The sequence below is a fragment of the Lissotriton helveticus genome, chromosome 6 (assembly GCF_964261635.1).
Source record: "Lissotriton helveticus chromosome 6, aLisHel1.1, whole genome shotgun sequence".
Classification (NCBI taxonomy): Eukaryota; Metazoa; Chordata; class Amphibia; order Caudata; family Salamandridae; genus Lissotriton; species Lissotriton helveticus.
The window spans coordinates 852,846,570-852,868,821 of NC_136067.1; the positions used below are offsets into that span (position 1 = coordinate 852,846,570).

At 44.9% G+C, this 22,252-nt stretch overlaps 1 protein-coding gene across 2 annotated transcripts in view; it reads right to left on the reverse strand.

The window, feature by feature from the left end:
• TBC1D32 (TBC1 domain family member 32) overlaps positions 1–22,252 on the reverse strand; it is a 940,667-nt gene that overhangs the window by 275,383 nt on the left and 643,032 nt on the right. For both annotated transcript variants that reach the window (XM_078648467.1, XM_078648468.1), the window contains 2 exons: positions 14,417–14,525; positions 12,529–12,622 (listed from right to left, as the gene is read on the reverse strand). In XM_078648467.1, coding sequence (XP_078504593.1) covers positions 12,529–12,622; positions 14,417–14,525 — 203 coding nt within the window. The remainder of the gene's footprint in view (positions 1–12,528; positions 12,623–14,416; positions 14,526–22,252) is intronic.

A 22,252-nucleotide genomic window follows, 5' to 3' on the forward strand; every position in this document is an offset into this window, starting at 1 on the left:
GGACAATTCAAAAGAAATTGCCACGGTCTCTTCATTGTGAGCCATTTTATTTTGAAATTGCTTGCTGTAAATTGCAGAAAAAAATAATCACTTTCATTTATCGTTTTTAGTAATACATAATATAAAACTAACTTTATCAAGTATTTAGTATAACAGAAGGACTGCAAATAAATAACAGAAAACATTTTTCAAATTATCTTCAAGTGTACAACATAGTTCCCCTTACAAATTAACAACTCACCTTTTTAAAAGTAGCAGAAGTGTTAGTACTGTGTAAATCAAACACCAGAAATTCACCACCAAAAATTCCTCACAAATGTACCTCAGACAGTAGTATCACAAAATGGCTGTGGTTTCCTCTCATTTGACATATATACATAACCAATTAACTTTCATCACACACAAATACAAAACCAAAGTAACATTTTAATTGGTTCTAAATTTCAACACTTTCAAATGTGTTTTCCCCATGCAATTTTCCATAGGACATTTACATACGTCTACAGCCTGAATGGCTGAACGGAATTACACCAAACTTGGCAAAATGGTACATCAAACCTAAGAGGTCAGGAAGGATCTACTATGCCCCCTTATGGTCATTTCCCCCTTCGCTTTGGCCTCCTCTTGTCTCTCAATCCTACCGAGAGACAAGATGGCGGCCGCTACGGACTGTTTGGAATGTTGACAGACGCCGGAGAACCAATCAGCTTCGCAAAGCTCCGTAACGCAAAAAGTACGCGAAGCGGAGCGCTGTTACAGATATATATCTTTTTTTGAACGTTAATTTCTCAAAATCCACTGGAGCACATATATTGAGACCTAGCAAAGGCACATCGGGCTACCAGTCCCTAATATTTTGCCAAGTTTCGTGCAAATCCATTCAGCCGTTCGATTATTATTATTTTGTTTTTTTTTTGCCCCGCGGGGCCCTTTTAAAACCTCCACATCAAACCTAGGGGGTCAGCGAGGATCTACTATGCCCCCTTATAGTTATTTCCCCCTTTGTTTTGACCTCCTCTTGTCTCTCGATCCTACCGAGAGACAAGATGGCGGCCGCTACGGACTTTTTGGAATGTTGACAGACGCCGGAGAACCAATCGGCTTCGCTTCACAAAGCTCCGTTGCGCGTAAAGTACGCGTCCTGGGACGCTGCCAGGTCCGCTGTTACAGATATATATCTTTTTTTAAACGTTAATTTCTCAAAATCCACTGGAGCACATATATTGAGACCTACAAAAGGCACATCGGGCTACCAGTCCCTACAATTTTGCCAAGTTTCGTGCAAATCCATTCAGCCGTTCGGGCTAAAAGTGAGGCCAACCGCCCTATGGAAAACTCAATGTTAAAAACACGTTTTGGGACCCCCCTTTTTTCTCGGCCCCCCCTTGACGAACCCCCCCCAAATTTTCAAGGGCTGCTCAGAAACAAAATGTGCCATTTTCCTGAAAATTTCAGCCAATTCCGTCCACAAACGCCAAAGTTATTAGACATAGAATTTTCAAAAATCCCATAGAGAAAAAATCCTAACTATATATACCTACTGGCGACCGCCAGTAGGTAATATCACAGTACTGTGGCAACTTCGTCAGGTCACATAACCACCATTCTCCTACTGGACTGGCAGAGGGATCCCAAGGGAAATCCGAGACTCCAACTCAAGTGCACATTGACCAAAAGACTATATAATGCTGCAGCAGACGTATAAAGTCTTCCCATGCCTCTCATAGAATTTGTTTGATACAACCGATACATTTTAATGTTCCATCCAACGTTGAATTCCTGATAGAAAAGACTGCTCAATACGAATAAAATCCTCAACATACTGAATAACTTCGAAGGACTTTTAGCATAACTGCGGAGCTTCTGACTACCTTTTTCATAGTGGTTCAGTTTCCCACAGACAATCTGTGTAACAATATCACAGACTATTTCTAGGCAAAAAATTCTGAATATCATTCCATCAAAAAAAGAACTTGGTTACTCATTCCGAATAATAAGAACATGTTAGTTTAAGCAACTGTGTGCTTGAAGCAAGTTTAAGCAACTGTGTGCTTTTGATTCTTTCCTGGCAGGCTAGAGGGAAGCCCCTGTTAGATGAAAGTGACGAGTGCAAGCAAGCTTTAAGGAATCTGGAGCAGCTCAATAACTAGCACCAATCTCGAACCTCCATTTCATTTCACGAGTTCTAAATCAGTTGTTACCTCGACTCTCCAAGCCCAACTGGTGGACTCAAAGCACCAGGCTATTATTCATTCTGGATTTACAGCAGACAGCGGCAAAGGAACAGTACCCATAGTCATCAAGGAATAGATTGCTTAAAGTCAGGATTGCATGAGGAAATGCAGATATTTTCCCTCCCCTCCTGTTAAAAGTCAGGACTTATTTTTTTTATTAGTCCTCGGGTCCACCTTGTGGTTTGTATAAAAAACAATCTTGTTACAACAAGGTTGGCTGATGTAGATTTTCTGACTCTATAGTTGCCCAGAGAATATTGACAAGGCCGAGGAATATTTCAGTGCTCCTGGTGGGCTATGTATAATTTCCTGCACAAGCAGCACATCACACCAGCTCTATAAAGGTACATGAAATGATGCCCTTGAATCACCTGATTGTATTTTAGCTATCCTACAGGAAACATACAACACTTAAAGCAGAAAAACAAATGGGATGCCACACTAATACACATGAGAAAGGATTTGTGAGGCAGGACAAGGATAGTAATAGAATTTGAGGCAAATGATATAGAAATATGAGTATAAGGGTAAAGGCCACAGAGAGTCTGTGCGAGGGAGGCCGGATGCCAGCTGATAAAGTATATATATATATATATATATATATCTGAGGAGTGTCATAATAAGAATCCTGAAGAGCTCAGGTATTTTGTTATCGATACGGTTCCACCTCAGAGGAGGGGAGGTGATCGAGAGTCTTTGCTTCGGAAATTAGAGACCAGGCACATAATTTTGCTGGATACCAAAACTCCAAATGGTCTAAATGCGAATGAGGACTGTTTTACATATTGATAAGTCCTTAATTTGAATTAGTAATTTGCCTGTCACTGTGTATTTTGTATATATCAACTAGCTGCCTCTTCACATTAATTTTTAAATCACTTTTTACTCTTCAATGTTATCACTTGGTTGCACTATTTTTTCATGCCATTAGTTATTTGTGTATTTTGCACAGCTGTTTTTGCACAGCAATATCAGGTTGCCCATTTGGGCTGTATTACTCGGTGTCCCTTATTATTATAGGTGAACACTTTGGTTGCATCCTATTGATAACCCAAATGACATAGGCTTCGTTTAAGATCACGTATATCCTAGTTTTTACTTTCCAAACAGGATTTTACTCAATCTTATTTTAGCCATGTATTTATCTATTGATGTGTACACACAGGTTTTTATCAGCAATGATGTGGAGTATTTATATTTTAAAGCATATTTATTTATTTATATGTTTTATAATTATTCTAAATTGCTGCTAATTGTGATAATTGTTTCCAGACCTGTGTTTGTTTGACTGATTTTACTGACTCAAACAGTACTGAATTGTGAATCTAATTGCTGCGCATTGTAAATTCAGAACATTATGTCTTCTATGTCTATTAACTTTGGCATGTTGCACTTTAAAAAGGAGGATCCCGCCCTTTGTACGTTGTCATGTGATCAAGGCCTTTTCAGGCTGAAACGCGGTATGGTGTAGAGCACAATGAAATATTTATGCACCAGTTCTGGGTTCGCCTCGTCTCTTCAAGCTGAGATAGCTGCAAGAAGTCCTTCGAGCAGATCACGGTGATTTATGAATTAAATAAATCAACTTTTCTGGACTTTTAAGTGGACTGTGGTCTGTCCGTCTGGTGCCTGAGTGCTCGTGAGGAACGCCGTTTTTTCAGGGATATATATATATATATATATATATATATATATATATATATATATATATATATATATATATATATATATATATTTATATTTCTGAATGCTTCCCCATGTCACCCCTTGCCATCCAAAGGTAGTCCATGGTATAATCTTTTTTTATTTGTCCACACCAGACAACATTATAGAAGGGCCGCTATTGAAGAGGAGATTTCATTTCACCGCGGGATTTTGAGAAAAATATTTTACAGCTTGAGCTTCGCTTTCATTATCTAGGCCCTTACTCAGTATAGACAAAGTTACCTGTTGTAGATAGCTACCCATGTATCTTTCATGGGTTGTTGGGCCTCTATATGGCATCAACATGCCACCAGGGTAGCATCTGACTAAAGACTACTCACAATGAAACTCAGGAGGTATTGGATGGGGTAGTCTGGGCTACCTCATGAAGAATGAAATATTAAACATTTTCTGTCTACCTTCCGAGGTTGGCTTGGAATTAAATTCTGCTTTGATTGTACTTGATAGCTTATTTTGATTCTGGAAAAATCCAGGAAATGTACCATTTCTGTGGTTTTCTTTCTCTTAATATGGTGTAGTTGAATTCTTTAGAGATAACGGTTTGGTGCTCTTGCCCAGATTACCTAGTAATACATTCTCATGTACAACATGCAATACTTCAACACTGCAGCATGATTTGAAGCTGTCTTTTCTACACTTGCCCGGTTTATATTCCTATCACAATATGCCAGCTTAAGCTTCTGGGTTGGCGAAGTGGGTATCACAATGATGTACCACTCCAGAGACTTTGTATCTTACAATCTATCTGTCGATGTAATCTTTATTATAAACTCTGTAATATTGGTATCAATAAAATTAAGGCTACAGAGCACTTTGCTCAGCCTTTTGATAATTAGTTGATATAATTAGTTGCTATTTATTCACTATTATCACTCTATTTCAACCATTTTATCCGCTTTAGAACTACTGAAAAAAAGGAAGCATGCACCTGATCTTAGAAGGACTTGTATCTTTAGTTTGTAATTAGAGAATTGTACCTGCACTAATTTTGCTTTATTGTTGGTCATTATGCCACTTAATGTCGCACTTTCTGGAATATTATTCAATCACCCGATAGGAAAGCTTGCTAATGCATGCAATAGGTTGTGTTTTAAAAACATTTAGAAATATCACCCAGATTCATCAAGGGAAATTGCGCACTTTTTGCATTTGGGATTCATCATCCCAAATGCAAAAATCGCTAATACAGAATTCGCATTTTAGTAAGGTATAGCATTTAAGGAACCTCTATTTGAGATTCCTTAAATGCAATTCATGAAACTTTTAAAAATTGCGAATTCTCAATTTCCGGCCGCTATTTACCGCGAAGTCTGACTTCGTGGTAAATAGCGAAAACTTAGAAAAATGCACTTTAGTGCATTTTTCTAAGTGGTATGTTACACACACACATGTCCTTTGGACATGTGTGTGCGCAACATCAGGCTACATTTCCATTTCAGGGGTGCTACAGGGTGTCCTTTGGACACCCCTGGCACCCTTGAAATCGCATTCTTATTTGAGATTAGCTAATTGCTAATCGCAAATAAGGATTGACTCCCCATTCATTCCTATGGGCCTTTAGGCCCATAGGAATGAATGGGGAGTTATTCCTTATTTGCGATTAGCAATTTGCTAATCGCAAATAAGGAAGCTGTAGGAATCGCAATAAAAATTGCGATTTTTACATGAATCCCGTTTTGAGAGTCTGTAATAGAGATTCCTTAATAATCGCTATTACAGACTCGCAAAAGGGGACTTTGATGAATCTAGGGGATAGTCTATTACCAACTAATTAGATTTGTGAAAAACGAAAGGCAGCTGTGTTATTATCACACTCTACAGCATGCTCTGGTGAGTATCTAAAAAACACAATTCAGATTACAAGCGAGACAGTAACCTTCAGGTGCCATTCAATGCCTCGCTCATGAATAATATGGTATTCCTTCACTTAGACAAGCTACAGTAACTATAACAAATGACTGTCTAGTGTTTCATTGTAGTCTCCAGGCCTGGCTACAAGAATCAAAGCAGATAAATTAGAACATAAATTGCTTTTTATGAATTTTCTGCTCATAAATATTTTCCCAACGAAACGCATACTCTCAAACAAAAAATATTTGTCCCTTGGCTTTCAAAGATTAAAATAAACGACATTTATAGTCAGACACTACTGAGATTTATATGCCTTCGCTCAGAAAACGCCTACTTTCTTTTGAGCTATGTAACAAGGGGCACACATTATCCAAAATTGCAGCAATGCCAAGCAACCTTTAAATGAAGGACTTAAGAAACTTATCCAGGTAATGGTTAAGGCACACCGGTGCTGAACATCTGTTATGGACATGCGGACCATGAAAGCGGGTTTTCCAGCTGTTCACTGGTGTTTTACAATATTCAGATTACACAGTTACGTGGCATAACAAGTATTTGGAGACCAGCCTCACTTTGAAATTCAGAAATATACAATCAGACAACACAAGTAACAAAGTGGGCGTCTAAACTGCAAATATGGGACTGGGAGGGGGGGGGGGTCGTCATAGCAATGATGAAGCCTGCTAGGAGCACTTCTGTGAGGTTCTTCACACGTGCACACTCGCCAGCTGTCAGCACCCTTCGCACCTTATAGAATCCCCCCCACCGGGACTGCCTCTTGACCCTGTCGAGAATAGAAGGACCTATTTGAGACTAGAGGGAGCCCTCTACAGCAGCCCGAGACTCTGGATGACCCGAGGAGAAGCGAGGGTAACTGTACGGCCTGAGACCTACTGTGGGGAGACACAAGCCACAAGGCCTAAGTGGTGAGCCTGGAGGAGACCAGGCCAGAAGTTGTGGCAGTTGGGGTTCCCGGCGGATGCTGTGCCCTTTGGCGCGGAGCCTTTGAACATCGGCAGAAAGCAGAGCAACACAGTGCTGCCACCCCTTGGGCTCCCCTTGCAACCTGCACTTGATTGTGCCCCAGCACTGTTGAATGGCCTCGGAGATATGCACTGGATTATCAACAGCACTCCCCTCCCTCCCAGAGCTGATACAACTGCAACAAGGTGCAGTGTCTGGTTGAGGGTGGCCGCCGTGAAGTTGGAGGCCCAAGAGAACATAACGGAATTCTCAGTGGATACCAGATCTGCACTACTGGTTAGGAGAGACCCCCGCCCCACCCACTCAATATTACGGTGAGCCAGGGGAGGGATACATCAGTGAACCATCCTCCAGAGTCGGCTGAACACTAGAATGGCTAAACAGGACCCCCACACCTCTGACACAAGGAAGAACTACCACACTCAAGGGGTGCCGGGTGGAAACTGCTCCAGCTGCCTTCCGGACTCCACTCACTTACACCCCCTCTACTGCAACTCAAAGGGATCTCCACTACCCCAGCAACGAGCAACGATCCCAGCTTAGTGGACTGAAGGGTACCTGGAGCAGGGGAGAAACACTACTCTGGGGAGTCTAGGGAAAGTAACGCTGACCCCACAAAGAGAAACTAGACTAACAAACTCTTGTAGATAGTGGCTGGCATATCACCAAGATCAGTTGACTCTAGCCCTGGTGCCTGCAGACTTGAGTACCATCCTCCTCACCCCGCAACATGGTGACCGGACTCTAGCCCAAGCGTCTGCTGACTGGAGTACCAATCAAGGCTACACCACAGCAGTCCATAGAACTAAGAAGGACTCCATGCTAAAGGACTTGCTCACTAAAGCTGCCTCCAAAAAGTTTGACTCCAGCAGGGATACACCTACTATGGAACCCTCGGCCTCGGCCACACACAACACAATCCTTGATCTCGAGTATATGCTGGCAGCTGTTACACAACCATTCATGGAAGCCATCTTTGACAAGCTTAGAAAAGACATTGCCACATTCTGAGATGACGTTGCTACCAACATTAAAGACATTAAAAAGGATCTGGTGGAATTTGTCCAACGAGTAGCAAGCCTGGATACCAGTGGAGACATCAGGGAAGAAGAACTGGAAACTCACAGACGCAAGCTGATGGAACTGGAAGAACGGAACATGGATCTACAGATCTACCTTAAAGACCCAGGCTTTTCAGGAGTATGGTGTTTTGTGAGGTAAGCCACATCACTAGGCACCAGTCTGAGATATCTGGCCACCTGCCTATACAAAGGGAGTGGTGTCAGGACGAACAAGGCTTTTAACAGGTGCCCATTAAAATATCAGTGAGTGCCTCTGAATGGGAGCAAGGGCTCAGATTTGGCTGCCTCAGGATGCATGATTTCCATAGGAACATTTGTCTTAATCTCCATGGAGATTAGTTCTTGGCCCAAGACTTCAACTGCATGTCGAACTACCACTGAAATTGAGATTAGACAGACAAATTGAGTTAACCCTGAATCAGGAAAGGTATCAATCCCACTGGCCTGATGTAAGTCTAAGAAAAAATTATCGCTGTCATGATGGGGTGGAGGGCGTTAAATCATCCCCATCACCTTCATCATTTCTGGGTAGAGGCAAGTTCTGATCGGTAAACAATCTTTACAACGCGGTCAAAATACCGCAGTGCCATCACAACGCAGATTTTACTACGCAAGTCATTACCAAGGCTTGCACTGGAGGGCGCTCTAGACTAAGGAATAGTAGATTTACTATTCCAACACCTTCCCTACTGTACGTAGGCTGGAGTTGGAATAGTAAATCATACTATTCCTAAGTCCAGCACCCTACAGCGCAAGTCGTGGTAACGACTTACGTTGTAAAAGCTGCGTTGTGATGTAACGCGATCATTTTGATCGCGTGGACACATCAGACATCTGTTCTGATCAGAATCTTAGCCAAAAAGACAATTGAGCCTCTGAGGGCACATCTCCTCTAGAAGAGGGATAGGACTGAAACCAGCCTGCATGGAATCTGCCAGTTGAATTTCCATGATTTTGCAGCGTGACATCAAGATCTTGCCGAAGTCTATTCAGAGTCAGACATCAGAACCCGCACCAGATCCTAATGTATGGGCTGTTCCCACTGGAGTAGGGTCAAGTCTGATTTACATATTGCTGGGTCAAAACTGAGGTGGCATGGGCTGTAAAATAATAATGGACTGGTATGCAGCCCCGATTAATTATCACTGGTTGAGCTTAACTGAAGAAAAAAAAGTGATGGATGCAATGTCCATCACTTTTTTTTATACTTTAGTAGGTCGTGTTGACAGCATGCCTCTGCTGCGTGCAAAGCATAGCTAGCTTTATTAAAAAGGGGTAAAGAACATGGAAAAATTAGAACCAGTCCCACTTTCAAAAAGCCAAGACCATTGTGTGGTGTCCCATAGAGGCTAGATGCTGGTAACGCTACAAACGTTTCTTGCTTTCAATTGAATTTCAGAGCACCAGACCCAAGGAAAACTGCCCTGGCTGCCATTTGTGACAGTCCAGATTAGACTGCAAAGGAATGGTAATTATGCTTTCTAAAACCAAGATTCTTCTTAACCTTAGAAGAAGGGAGGACTATGTCCATCCTATTTGTCACAAATGATACTTTCCAGAGCTTCTTGGTGTTCTAATCACGGTCATCTCAATTTTAGCTTATCATCCCTGGCAAAGAAACGCACAAACATGAATTCGTGCAACACCCAACTTTGTAAGTTGTTTCATTGGGATCAGCAAAAATCTACTTTTCCCACTTAATGTGTATTTCTTTTTCTCCTTCAGTTACATTATCAAACACATTAAACAAACAGTATTTCTTTGGAATTCTATCAATATTATTAGATCGTACATGTAATTCTTCAAAATCATATTGTATTTCAAATTGAGTTCTCATTGGACTGTTCAATGCAATTTAGACCACAAAAGTCCTTCATCAGGGGTGAAATTAATTTTTCAATTGCTGCAGCAAAAATCCCAAAAACAGCAAAGTTACAATTAATTACTATAGACAAAACTGTCAAATTTAAGAAGTGATTCACATCATTACATTTTAAAAACTAATGCGAGTCTTTTCACAGTGTTAAGTCCATCACTTACTCTAAGTTGGCAACTTTGAATAAGTACTCCTAGAAACTTCTGTTTGCTGATAGCCATCGCTACATGGTACTGCGAGGAGTGTGGCAACTGGTGATCCGGCTGAAGCTTGTCAGAAGGGCAAGACAATTTTGATGTGTCGGCTTTTGAGCCTACAATTGGGAACATCTAGCTATAGGCTGTATCCTGAGAAGATGCACCACCGTTACAGACTACTGAAAGCCCAACATTTGCACCATAGGTAACAGTGCTGAGCCATATTTCCTTAACAATAGGTCTGAGTCATATTTCCTTAGCAATCGGTCATCAAAGCAGGTGACAGGGTCACATAGTAGTACATACGGTGCGACTCTGTAGTTGATCAAGCCTCCCAAACCAACTTATCCAGCTACATGTCTAAAGAAGCTACCTTGGCAGGGCAAATGACTCTTGGTGCATCTTCTTTTTTCTTATGCATTGTTTCAGAGCAGCTTTTGGGGACGGCAGCAACAGTAAAGCACAACTGTCTTTGATGCTTCTTCCTGTGTCAAGAATCTACTCCTTTGGCAGCGTGACACTCCCTATCACTGTGCTTACCTGCAAAGTGTGGAAGTGGGGCTCAAAGACATGTAGTGGGAGAAGAGTCAGGTTGGGGCTGCAATAAGTGGGGCTCATCCTCTGTAGTGGAAGAGGCGTTACGTTGGGGTTCCAATACAGACTATTCACAGGAAGAGCTGTTCTTGACTCCATGATGTTAGTCTCCGAAGCAAGTGAAGGCTTCAACCTACTGGTCCACATCCATGGAGAAAGGTGGACTTGACATGTCAGCACCATTTTGAGAAGGACAGATTTGCTCTCCCCCTTAGTGTAGTGGTGGTTTTTGGTCTCTGTCTCTAAATGAGGAGCAGCACTCAACTTGACGATCTAATGGAGCCTCCAGAGCAGGGGGTTGGTCTACAACCAGAAAGATCATCTGCTTGTGGCAACTTCTTAATCTTCCCAGAGACAGTAATAAAAGTGTGCAGTTGGAAGTTGCCAGGCACTGCTGTATAGATCCTCTTTATATTGAGTTCTTTCTTTGACTTTGCAGGTGGCGACTTACACCTTTTGCACTGGGTCAATGATGGTGGCTACCATGACAAAGAGAGACGGTCACTGATGGAGATGCATCAATACCTCACTGGCAGGAAGTGAACTTAGTATATTGGGTCTAATTTACATTTGGCATATGGGTACACCATCACAAACATGATGGATATCCCGCCATCATTATTACAAGTGCATTATTTCCTAATAAACTTATAATAAGGCGGATGGGATATCTGTCACGTTTGTGGCAGAATGCTGGGATATCCGTCACGTTTGTGAAAGAATGCCTGTCCGCCAAACTCTTGGCTGGTGGCCAAAACACTGTACTTTACCTAGGTGAAGGAATCAAACATTTCTTTGAGGATCTGTGCATCTTTACTCTGCTTGCAGGTCAGGTCATTCTTAAAGAGAAGCATGTTCCAGTCCACACCATTTGATTTCCAGATACAGGGTCATATGTACGAACACATTTTCCCATAGACACAGAATGGGTAAAATCCTTTGATACATGTGGCCCAGAGACCATAACAGAGTTACTAACCCAATCAGGAATTACAAAATCTGCAGAAAATTCCGAAGGCACGCTGCATACCATCCATTGATTCAGTCTACAAAACAGGCTAAAATATCGGAGTGAAACTATAGGGGGAAATGCATATTTACCACAGTTCTGGGCATAGGATTACCCATTCCCTGGTAAGCCCTCATCACCGAGGGGCGCTCGAGATTTCACCGTCATTCCCATCAGCTTTGAGCCCCAGAGTAATGGAAAGTCTCAGCATTGGAAACTCTGTGAAGTGGAGCTAACGGAGCAACATGCGAGGCACTCCGCATGAGGAATTAAGGAAAGGTGTCTTTAAGAGCATCGGAGAAAGAGAGATCGTGAGTGAATCATCAACTGGTTCTGGCATCAGTAGGATTTCTTCAAAACAAATTGTGCCATAGATATGCTTGTATAGGTAATTTACTACTTCTGGTACATGGAGTGGTGTGGCTCACTGGTTAGAGGCGGCAGACCCGGAAGCAGAGGACGGCCCGGGACCAGGGTTCAATTCCCGACGCGGCAGGGTCGTGGACCAGGGTCAGCGGACTCGATAATTCTCGCTTCGGTGCCTACTCTAACCAGGGATCACACTCGGCAACTCTGGGCATTAGCTTGCCTCATCTCCACAACGGCCCCCCACATACACCGGGGATGCCTGGTTTCACCTTGGAGATACCCAGCAGGGATCATCTCACAGGGAAAGCCAGGACGGGTTCCCCAGTGGTCTACAGCGCTGGGACGCCCCATTGCTGGGGTAGCCATGCACTTTACAAGACAACATAACATAACATAACATATCTAATCTGCTGCAGAAGAGTCTGTGGTTGGTGGAATAAAAATAGTACTTCTAAACTGAATAGTCACCAAGAAGAAGCAGTACAGTGAAAGGCAACGAGCTCAGAAGAAAAAACAGAATCCCTCACAGTGCAATAAATACGAAGGTTATTAACAGCAATGAACATACATTTCAATGGATCAGCAATTACTAGTAAGTGCAATTTACCTGGTATCGCGTCTGCTTTTTTAGGGGTTGCAGAGAGATAGAACTCTGGCACAGGGCATGATGAAAACATTGGCCACGGATATGGATCGTTGCCCTAGACAAAGGAGCGATAAAGAGGAAACAGTGAGATAATTTAATTGCAGGCTTCCTACCGCAGTCTGCTGAAAAGTTCAGATATTAATAATTTCTGCTACCGCCATCTGCTACGTCTGTCAGAATCATATTGAATACTACAATTTAATGCACCAATTTGCTACAATTAAAAGAAAAAGAAAATGATAGAAAATCCAATCGCTGTTAGGGCCAGACCATTTGTAACAGTTAACTCTGAATCACCGGTATTGCCAATTTTGATGTTACCATTTTATCACTGAAAGCAAAATTACAGCTTTCAAGAGAAATACTGTATTTCCAATTTTGCGCATCAATCCTGCTGCCTCTTCTGGGCTGACAGTAATTTCTATCTCATCCTTGCAAGGGCAGCAGGCAGCAGGGGAGCGCAGCACTTAAGGAAACCTGCTTAACAAACAATGCACAGTGAGAATACTGATGAGACGCACACCTATATCAGATGGCAGATTGGATATACAGAGGACTAGCAGGGGATACAGCAGAGAAAATGCTTCTACCACTGTTAAAGATCAGGTAATGCTCGCTGGATTTCATAGTTTTTTTTACGTGTTTTTTTTTATGCAGTATTATATAGCGCAAACTGGACCCGAAGGCATCATGGCGCTTTTCATGAGCACCAGTTGCATTACAGGACACATTCATTTAAAAAACAAACCACATTTTAGGCACGGGGAGATTAAGGGCCAGATGTACGAGCATAGCATTTTGCGACTCCCAAATTGCGACAAATTTGCGAGTCGCAATTTGCGAGTTGCAAAATGCTATGTACAACAGTGTCTGAGACACTGTTTGCGATTCCCAATGGGGTCGCAAATTGCATGCCTCATGAATATTAATGAGGCAGTCGCAATTTGCAACCCCATTGGGAATGGCTAGCACTCCCAGGGATGGTGGCCTGCTGGGGTCAGCAGCCCACCATGTCTGTGACTGCTTTTAAATAAAGCAGGTTTTTTTTTCAAATGTAGCCCGTTTTCCTTAAAGGAAAACGGGATGCATTTAAAAAATAAAAATGAAACTTTTAAGCTTAATTTTTTAAGGGCAGGCACTGGTTCCTCGACCACTGCCTGACCTTAAAAAATAATTGCGCACGCATTCCCAAAGGGGAAGGGGTCCCTGGGGACCCCTTCCCATTTACGAGTGACTTACCACCCTTCTGAGAAGGGTGGTAACCACCCTTCTGAGAAGGTTGGTAAACTGCGAGTGTTTTGCAACCGTAATTTTGGTCGCAAAACATTCATACATTGGTTTTGGAGTCGCTATTAAGAAGGGACGCCCTTGGAACGGCCCTTCCTAATAGTGAGTCACTAACCGTATTTTGCAAGCCGCTAATTGATTAGCGACTCTCAAAATAGGGTTGCTACATGGGCCACACGTTTTTTGCAGTTGCAAATGGGCCTAAAACCCCTTAACGACTGCAAAAAACGGTTGTACATCTGGCCCGAAGTGATTTGCCCAGAATCACAGGATGCTTGAGCCTCCCACCAGACTCTAACCTGGTTCTCCAGCAAAAGTCGGCTGCTCTGGTTGTTATGCCACATTGTCTACCTATTACATAGGGAATACAGGAACACTTTATAAGCAAGTACCTGCAGTAACGTAAAGCTGATCCCGACCCCCTCCTACTACTCCCCAAATGCAAGGAAGTTGTCTGGCGGAATGATGCGAAGCAGAACCACCGATTTTCTTTACTGCGTTTATTTTAAAAAACACTTTTTTGCAGAGAAACGTCACGCAAGAAAAACATGTTTCCTCTAACCTGGCGAAGAAGCCTTGAGGGCAAAATTCGCTCGGATGGTCCTCCAACAAGATTCATTCGAACAAGAACGTGGTTCCTCTCCACTGACAGCCCATCAATTATAAATTCCCTGTAATAATAATGAGATTTTTTTATTAGACAAAACTACTTCACACTACATCAAATTAGCGAGTATGTACGATTGCCTCAAAATCAACCATGCATTGAAGGGGTCTAAAAATAGGACCGAGCTATTGTTCTAGTGATCCATCTAACTCTTTGTTGATCCATTGTTTCCAATCACAACTCAACCCCCCCCCCCCACCACCACCAGATAAGATAGTCCGAAAGGTGCAACTTATAATTGGCTCTCAGCTGTCCTATAAGAGGCAGATTAACACTATAGGGGCCCAGACTGCCTTCCATGGTAGAACATTCAGCCCTCTCTCAAAATCCAGTGAAGCCCACTGGCGATGATCCTTGGTCAACTACTGTAGTTTACAATAGACAGGTAAAAAAACCAGAAGATAATCAATAAACTGTAGCTCGTACGAAACTCCTATCTCTACTATTAAACAAAGGCATCATTTTCGGCTGGTCATCTAAGCACTTTGTTGGGTGCCAGTGGGGAATGGGACAGAGTTGATGATGTTGAGATTGATTAAACAGGCCCTGCGCAGAATTGGATTATCAAGTAGGCTGCAGTGAGGTCTGTTATCGTTTCACAAGGTTTACTAAAAGAAAGGTACATTTTCTTAATCCACCCTCCCCCTACTGGTAAGCACTTTATCACAAAAATGTGCATGCTTTGAGGATCAGGTATGGCAAAAAAGGCTACTAGCATTCTCTAGCAAGATATCAGGCTACTCTGCCTTGACTCTCTGATAGGTGGCATGGAACAAGAAACATTGAGGGAGGATACCTAATGCCTACAGAACAAGTTACTTACCTTCGGTAACGATATATCTGTAAGAAACATAGGTTAGTTATAGATTCCTTACCTTAGAATTACCCCCAGGCATCAGACTGGATCCGGAAAGTCATCAACAGTACCCCTGCACGTCGTAAGGTGGCGTAGGTCGACTCCATGTTTGTTGTTGGAGACGTGGTCACAGGGATGAAATCGTAGTAGCTACATAGATGCCAGCCTCATGCGCCGACATCAGTTCTTTTACACGACATTCTACGCCAGACGCGCAGAGCCATGCAAGACACTGACCACTGATGCTCAAAACTAGAACCCTGAAAGGAAGTCCTTAACCCTAGAAGCCAGTTCCTAAAACAGAGAGGATGGGTGGGGCGGTAAGGAATCTATAACTGACCTATGTTTCTTACGGATAGATCGTTAACGAAGGTAAGTAACTTGTTTATCTGGAAAAAACAGTTTGTTATAGATTCCTTACCTTAGAATACATACCCCAGCAATACCAAACCCGGAGGTGGGTCTGCGAACTAAGTTCATACCAGAAAATCCTGGAGAACAGAAAGGCAGAAGAAGACGTCTCTTTGGACTTGGCTGTCCAGGCAGTAGTGATTGGTGAACGTGTGCAGAGATACCCACGTAGCTGCCTGACAGATGTCATTAAGGTGGACTCCCCATCCCAAAGCAGGGGTTGCTACCGTCACACTGGTGGAATGGGCGTGCAGTCCCACTGGAGGCTCCTTCTTGGCCATAGAATAGCAAGCTTTGATGCACAAAACTACTCACCTGGAGATGGTCCGCTTGAGCATGGCCTGACCTTTCTTGGCGCCCACGTAGCCAAAAAAGTGCAGGTCATCCACCTGGAATTGTTTGGTGCAATCCAAACAGAAGGAAAGCGCACATTTTGGAATCAAAAGGTGGAGCCTCTCTTCCTCCTTTGAAGGATGCGGAGGCGGAAAAAAGGTGGGCAAAGTGATGGTCTGACCAATGTGGAAAGAAGTAATCACCTTGGGAAGGAAGGTCTAGTTCTGAGGACAACCTTGTCCGGGTGAACAGCCAGAAATGGAGGCTTGGAAGAAAGAGCTTGGAGCTCACACACCCTGCGCACAGAGGTGATGGCCACCAGAAAGGCAGTTTTCAAAGTTAAAAGCCTGAGAGGACAGTTGTGTAGCGGCTCAAAGGGAGCGCACATAATATATGTAAGAACCAAGTTCAAGTCCCACTGAGGCATTACGAAGGGAACAGAAGGAAAAAGGTGAGTATTGTCTTTAAGGAAGTGATTTACAACAAGGGACTTGAAAAGAGAAGGCTGTTCAGGAAGCCTAATGAAGGCTGAAATGGCCAAGAGATAGCCCTTAAGAGTGCCCAGAGCAGAGCCCTGCTGGGCCAAAGAAAGAAGGAACAAGAGAACCTCAGAAAGGGAATTCACAGCCTTTGCCTGTGCACCATGCCATAAAGTTGTTCCATCTGCAGCCGTAAACCGTCTTAGTGGAGGGATGCCTGGTTGCCAAGATAACATCACAGACTTCGAGAGGAAGGTCAAAAGCTGTCAACTGTTACCGCTCAATCTCCACGCAAGGAGGTGGAAGCTGAATAGGTTCAGGTGGAGGACCGTCCCCTGCTGCTGCGACATAAGATCGTCCCGAAGAGGCAGTCGGATCGGAGAATCGTTGGCCATATGTAGCAGCTCAGGATATCAGACTCTTTGTTCCCAATCCGGAGCCACAAGAATTACTTGGGCACGTTTGCACTTGATCTTCTTCAGCACTCTGGGCAGAAGTAGTATAGGCGGAAAGGCGTGTAGAAGACTGTAACTCAACTCGTGACCAAAAGCATTCCATAGCAAGTGCCGCCTTGGAAATTTCAAAGCACAGAATTGCTGACATTGCGCGTTCTCTTCGGTGGCGAATAGATCTAACCAAGGCTCTCCCCACTGTTTAAAGAGACCTTGCACCACCTCCGATTGAAGGCGCCATTTGTGATCCATCATGCACCTGCGGCTGAGTTCGTCCGCACCGGCGTTCAGCGAACCTGCCAGGTGTTGAACCACCAGGGATATGCCCTGATGTTCCAGCCATGTCCAGAGAGGGAGGGCGTCTTGACATAGTGTCCACGAACCCACCCGGCTTGTTTGTTGTAGTACCACATGGCAGTGGCGTTGTCCGTGAACACCTGCACTACTCTTCCCCGAACAGAAGAAAGGAATGCTTTGAGTGCAAGACGAACCGCCCAAAGCTCCAGAAAGTTGATGTGGAGCCCGCTCTCCGTTGGAGACCAGAAGCCTCTGATCTCAGCCTCCCCCATGTGGCCGCCCCATCCCAGAAGTGATCCATTGGTCACCACTGTGAATTCCGGTTGGGGAAGGGAGAGGGATCTGCAGTCGACCCAATCCTGGTTCGTTAACCACCACTGCAATTGGTGTGCAGTGCCCTCTGAGATCTGGAGGCAATCGGACAGGTTCCCCTGATGTTTTGCCCACTGGAACTTCAGATCTCACTGCAGAGCCCACATATGGCATCTGGCATGGTCCAACAGCAGGATGGAGGAGGCCATCAGGCCCAGTAGCCTCAGGGTCATTCTCACCAAAACCCGGGATAGAGGCTGAAATATCAGAATCATAGCCCAAATATCCCAGACTCGCTGCTCGGGAGGATAGACCTGACACTGTGTTGTGTCCAGAACCACTCTGATGAAGAGTAGCTTCTGAGAGGGAGTCAGGTGTGACTTTGGCACATTGATGGGGAACCCCAGCGAATGCAGGAGGTCGGCCATAGTCTGGTGGTGGGAGACGACAGCTTGGGGCGAGCCCACCTTCAACAGACTGTCGTCCAGATAGGGGTAGACTGGAACCCCTGATCTGGGCAGATGAGCTGCAACCACTGCCATTACTTTCGTGGACACCCGAGGGCCGCTGGTAAGGCCAAAGGGGAGCACGGTAAACTGAAAAAACTCATGGCCTACCTGAACCACAAGTAACGCCAGTGGGCTGGCAGGACGGGGATGTGAAAATAAGCATCCTGTAAGTCCAACGCTATCATCCAGTCTCCAGGGTCAAGGGCAGACAGGACCTAAGTTAGCGTCAATATTTTCTACTTCTCTTTCCGGAGGAAGTGGTTGACGTTATTGAGATCCAAGATAGGACGCAGGCCTTTGTCCTTCTTGGGCACCAGAAAGTAGTAGGAATAGCAACCACAACCTACTTCTGGGACAGGAACACACTCAATTGCTCCCTTGGCCAAAAGTGCCGAAACTTCCTGCTGGAGAAGGGCCAGATGATCCTCTGACATGCGATGGTACTGAGGTGGCATGGCGGGAGGGGAGGTCTTGAAGGGGAGAGAGTAGCCCCTTTGGACTATTTGCAAAACCCACCTGTCCAACATGATGGTGCACCAGTTGGGGAGGTGATGGTGAATCAGGCCACCCACTGGACTTTGGTGGCCCTGAAATGTTGGACTGGGAAGATTTGGAGGCTGCTAAAGAGTGGGCTATGGTGGATTGGCCCACCCGCTGGCCTTCAGAATCACGGCGGTGGTTCCCACGTCCCCGGCTGTGCAGGGGCTGAACATCTTGCGCTGGCCTGTGGCTCTGAGCGGAACGTGGTGGGGCACCCCTTCCGTAGCCACGAAAGGGGTAAAAGGCAGACTGTGCAAGGCGGTTGGTGGATAGGCCCAAGAACCTGGATGTAGCCCGAGAGTCCTTAAAGCGCTCCAGCGCGTTGTCTGCCTTGTCGCCGCATAGGCGACGGCCATCAAAGGACATGTCCATATGAGTGGATTGGACAGCCCCTTAAAAAAAGCCAGTCGACTTCAACCAGGCGCAGCGTTGAAGGTCTACCGATGTGGAAATCGTTCTGTCTAGTGAGTCGGCGGTATCCAGCCCACAGCGGATGGTAAACTTTGCTGCACCTCTCCCTTCGGCAACTGCACGGGAGAGTATGGCCCGGGCCTCCTTCTGGCACTGAGGCAGCACTTGCGCAACCATATCCCACATGGAGTGGGTGTAACGGACCAACAGACATGTGGTGTTTACCGACCGCAGTCCCAAGCAGGAGGAAGAAAACATTTTCTTCCCAAGATGATACAGCTTTTTGGTGGAGAGTTAAGGAATGCACCTTTGGAGTTGGAGGCTTGGACCACAAAGCTCTCAGGGATGGGGTGTTGGGAAAGTGGGGTCGCCCAGGGCCAGGCGGTGGGGTGGGGTCGGGCAAATAGTCTATTCACAGGAGCCCCTGTGTTGGGCCTAGACCAGGTGCCCTTAAGGATGTCTATCAGGGGTTCATTAAATGGCAGCAGGGGCTCCGAAGAGCTTGCTGCCGGTTGAAGCACCTCTTTCAGGAGGTTAGTCCTGACTGCCACCGTAGGTAGCTCGAGGCTGAGAGCCTCAGCCGCCCTACGCAACACCACTGCATAAGACACTCCTCCTCCGTAGCCACGGTAGGAGGAGACAAACATGCCAAGGGCTGGCGAGGTATCCAGACCACAGGCTTCCCCCAGTTCCTCTCTCTAGTCCAGTTCATAGACCAACTGGTCAGTTATCATCCTCCTCACCCTCATGTGGCTGCCAATATGGTCTAAAAGAGCCAGGGTAGAACAAGGGCACAAAAGTACCCGTCGACGCCGGATCCAGCATCGGTCCATGCCAGTCCGGCTCAGTGCCTACATCGGGATGGAGGCCGGGGTGGAAGCTGGCTGGGAACACAACCGGCGTCGACTGCGGACGTGGTGCCGGTGGAGTCAGGCCGGGAAAGGCGTAACAAGGTCGATCGACGCAGATCCGGATCCAGGCCTGGATCCAAGGGGACCCTGCAGTCCCCGGCGTCGAAGGCCCAGGGCCCCCAACCAAGTCCGCGGAGCCCGAAGGAGCGCCAGCAGAGTTGGGCTGCCTAAAGATGGCATGCATCGCTTCGTAAAATTGACAAAGCTGGGCATGGGTCACTTCAGGTCCCGAGAAGGGAGGGAAGCCCAGAGTAGGCTCTTTAAGCTACAAACGTAGAGCCGCGGGATGGGCACCACCTGCATCCCTCGTCGCGTCGGCCGATGAACAGGGAGAAGTCAAAGAGCGACAATGCTTCTTTGATTCTTCTTGGAATTGACTTACCTGACCCAGAATGCGAAGACTTGGAAGAGGAGTGATGATGGATCCGCGACCAGTCCCTCGACCTCCTACGCGACCGGGACCTCGAACAGTGCGGAGCCAACTGCCTTGGCCTCAAGGAGCTTTCGGGACTGTTCCGGCAAAGATTTTGGATTCATGGTCAGGCAGTCTGAGCACGACATGGGGTCGTGGTTGCACTCCAGGCAAAACAGGCCAATGAGGTGCGGACCCGTCATCGACATCAGTCGGCTACAGGAACGGCAAGCCTTGAAGCCAGGCATCCCTGAGTGTACCAGGAGTCGAAGCCTCGAAAATGGTGTCGACAAAAAGTCAGTCGAAAAGTGACTGGAGGTACCGCTCTCTACGGATCTGCGCTGGCTGGCGCAGAAAAAGAAAGAACTGACGTCAGTGTGTGAGGGTGGCATCTATGTAGCTACCACGAGGTCATCTCTGCGACCACGACGCCAACGACGAACGCGGAGTTGACGGACACCACCTTCAGACGCGCAGGGGTACTGCTGCCAAAGAACTTTTCAGATCCAGTCTGACGCCTGGGGGTAATTCTAAGGTAAGAAATCTGTAACTAACTGTTTCTTTCAGATATGTCCCTTCTGCAACAAAACTGAACACTTGCTCATAATTCAAACAAAATACATAAAGTTGAACAAAGTTTATAATTAACAACATTAATAACAACAAGGAGTAGCAAGTGGTACATCTAGTAACAATATGAGTAACAAGGAGTAGCAGGTGGTACACCTGAACACAGAAATAGCTCACCAACATATAACTGAACTTACATTCCAACATCTATACGAAACATCGACATTTCACTCATACCTCACAACTCACCCAACACTACATTCTACTTCTTCACTCATGAATCTACTCACTACCAAACCACATATCACCCTCTTTAACGGACAAAAAGAACTATGTACAAAAAAGCAAAATATAATGAGTTTTAACATAAAATATAATCCCTGAACCAGACCGTCATTCCACAATTCCACTTTGCAACAATACTTCTATAACCTGCACCTTGGACACCACCAATCTGAACACCGCATCAACGAGACAAGGCACCACAGCCTCTTGAACCAAACCACTCCCCACACCATCCCAGTGTCCTCTGCCATGCCCAAAATGTTGTTGTTAATGTGCCAAAATACATTATCCTGCATCAAAAACCACGTCCCACACTTCCTAGATGGTACCTCCTCTCTTCTTCCGCATACCAAAATCATAGGCAAATTCCTAACATGCCTAAAGGCTGATTTTAATATCACTAAATCTCTGACAATCAAACCAACTTGCACAACCATTTGGCACAACACCAGGTTTTATGATGCTCACCCTCTGCCCCACACAAACAATTTGTAAACTTACTTCCATCCGTACAGTTCTCATCTCCTGTGTCATTTTCTTCTGATATCTATTTATACTCTCCCTAATTTCCATGTCCTCAGCAAACTCTTATTTCCTTTCCTGGCAGTAAATGAACCCCATGACTATCAAAAAAATGAGTATCAACAAATCAACTCCAAAGGCACCAACTTAGTAACTAACGTCCTTCCTCTTAGAAATTCAAACGGTGACTTTACAGTCACTGCATTAAGAGTCACAAGCAGTGCTTGTAAATACGCCAGTGGAAAATTGTTGAGCCAAATGTCATGATTTAGGCAACGCAGGTGTAAACCTTTTCTAAGTTTTTTTTAATTCTTCAATTAAATTACCACAGAGGATAAAAAGGTCCAAATACTTAATAGATTTTATTATGTCTTTGGGACATAAAACCTGCAATATTTCTTTGAGTTTTTTCCCCTTTATATTAAAGAAAT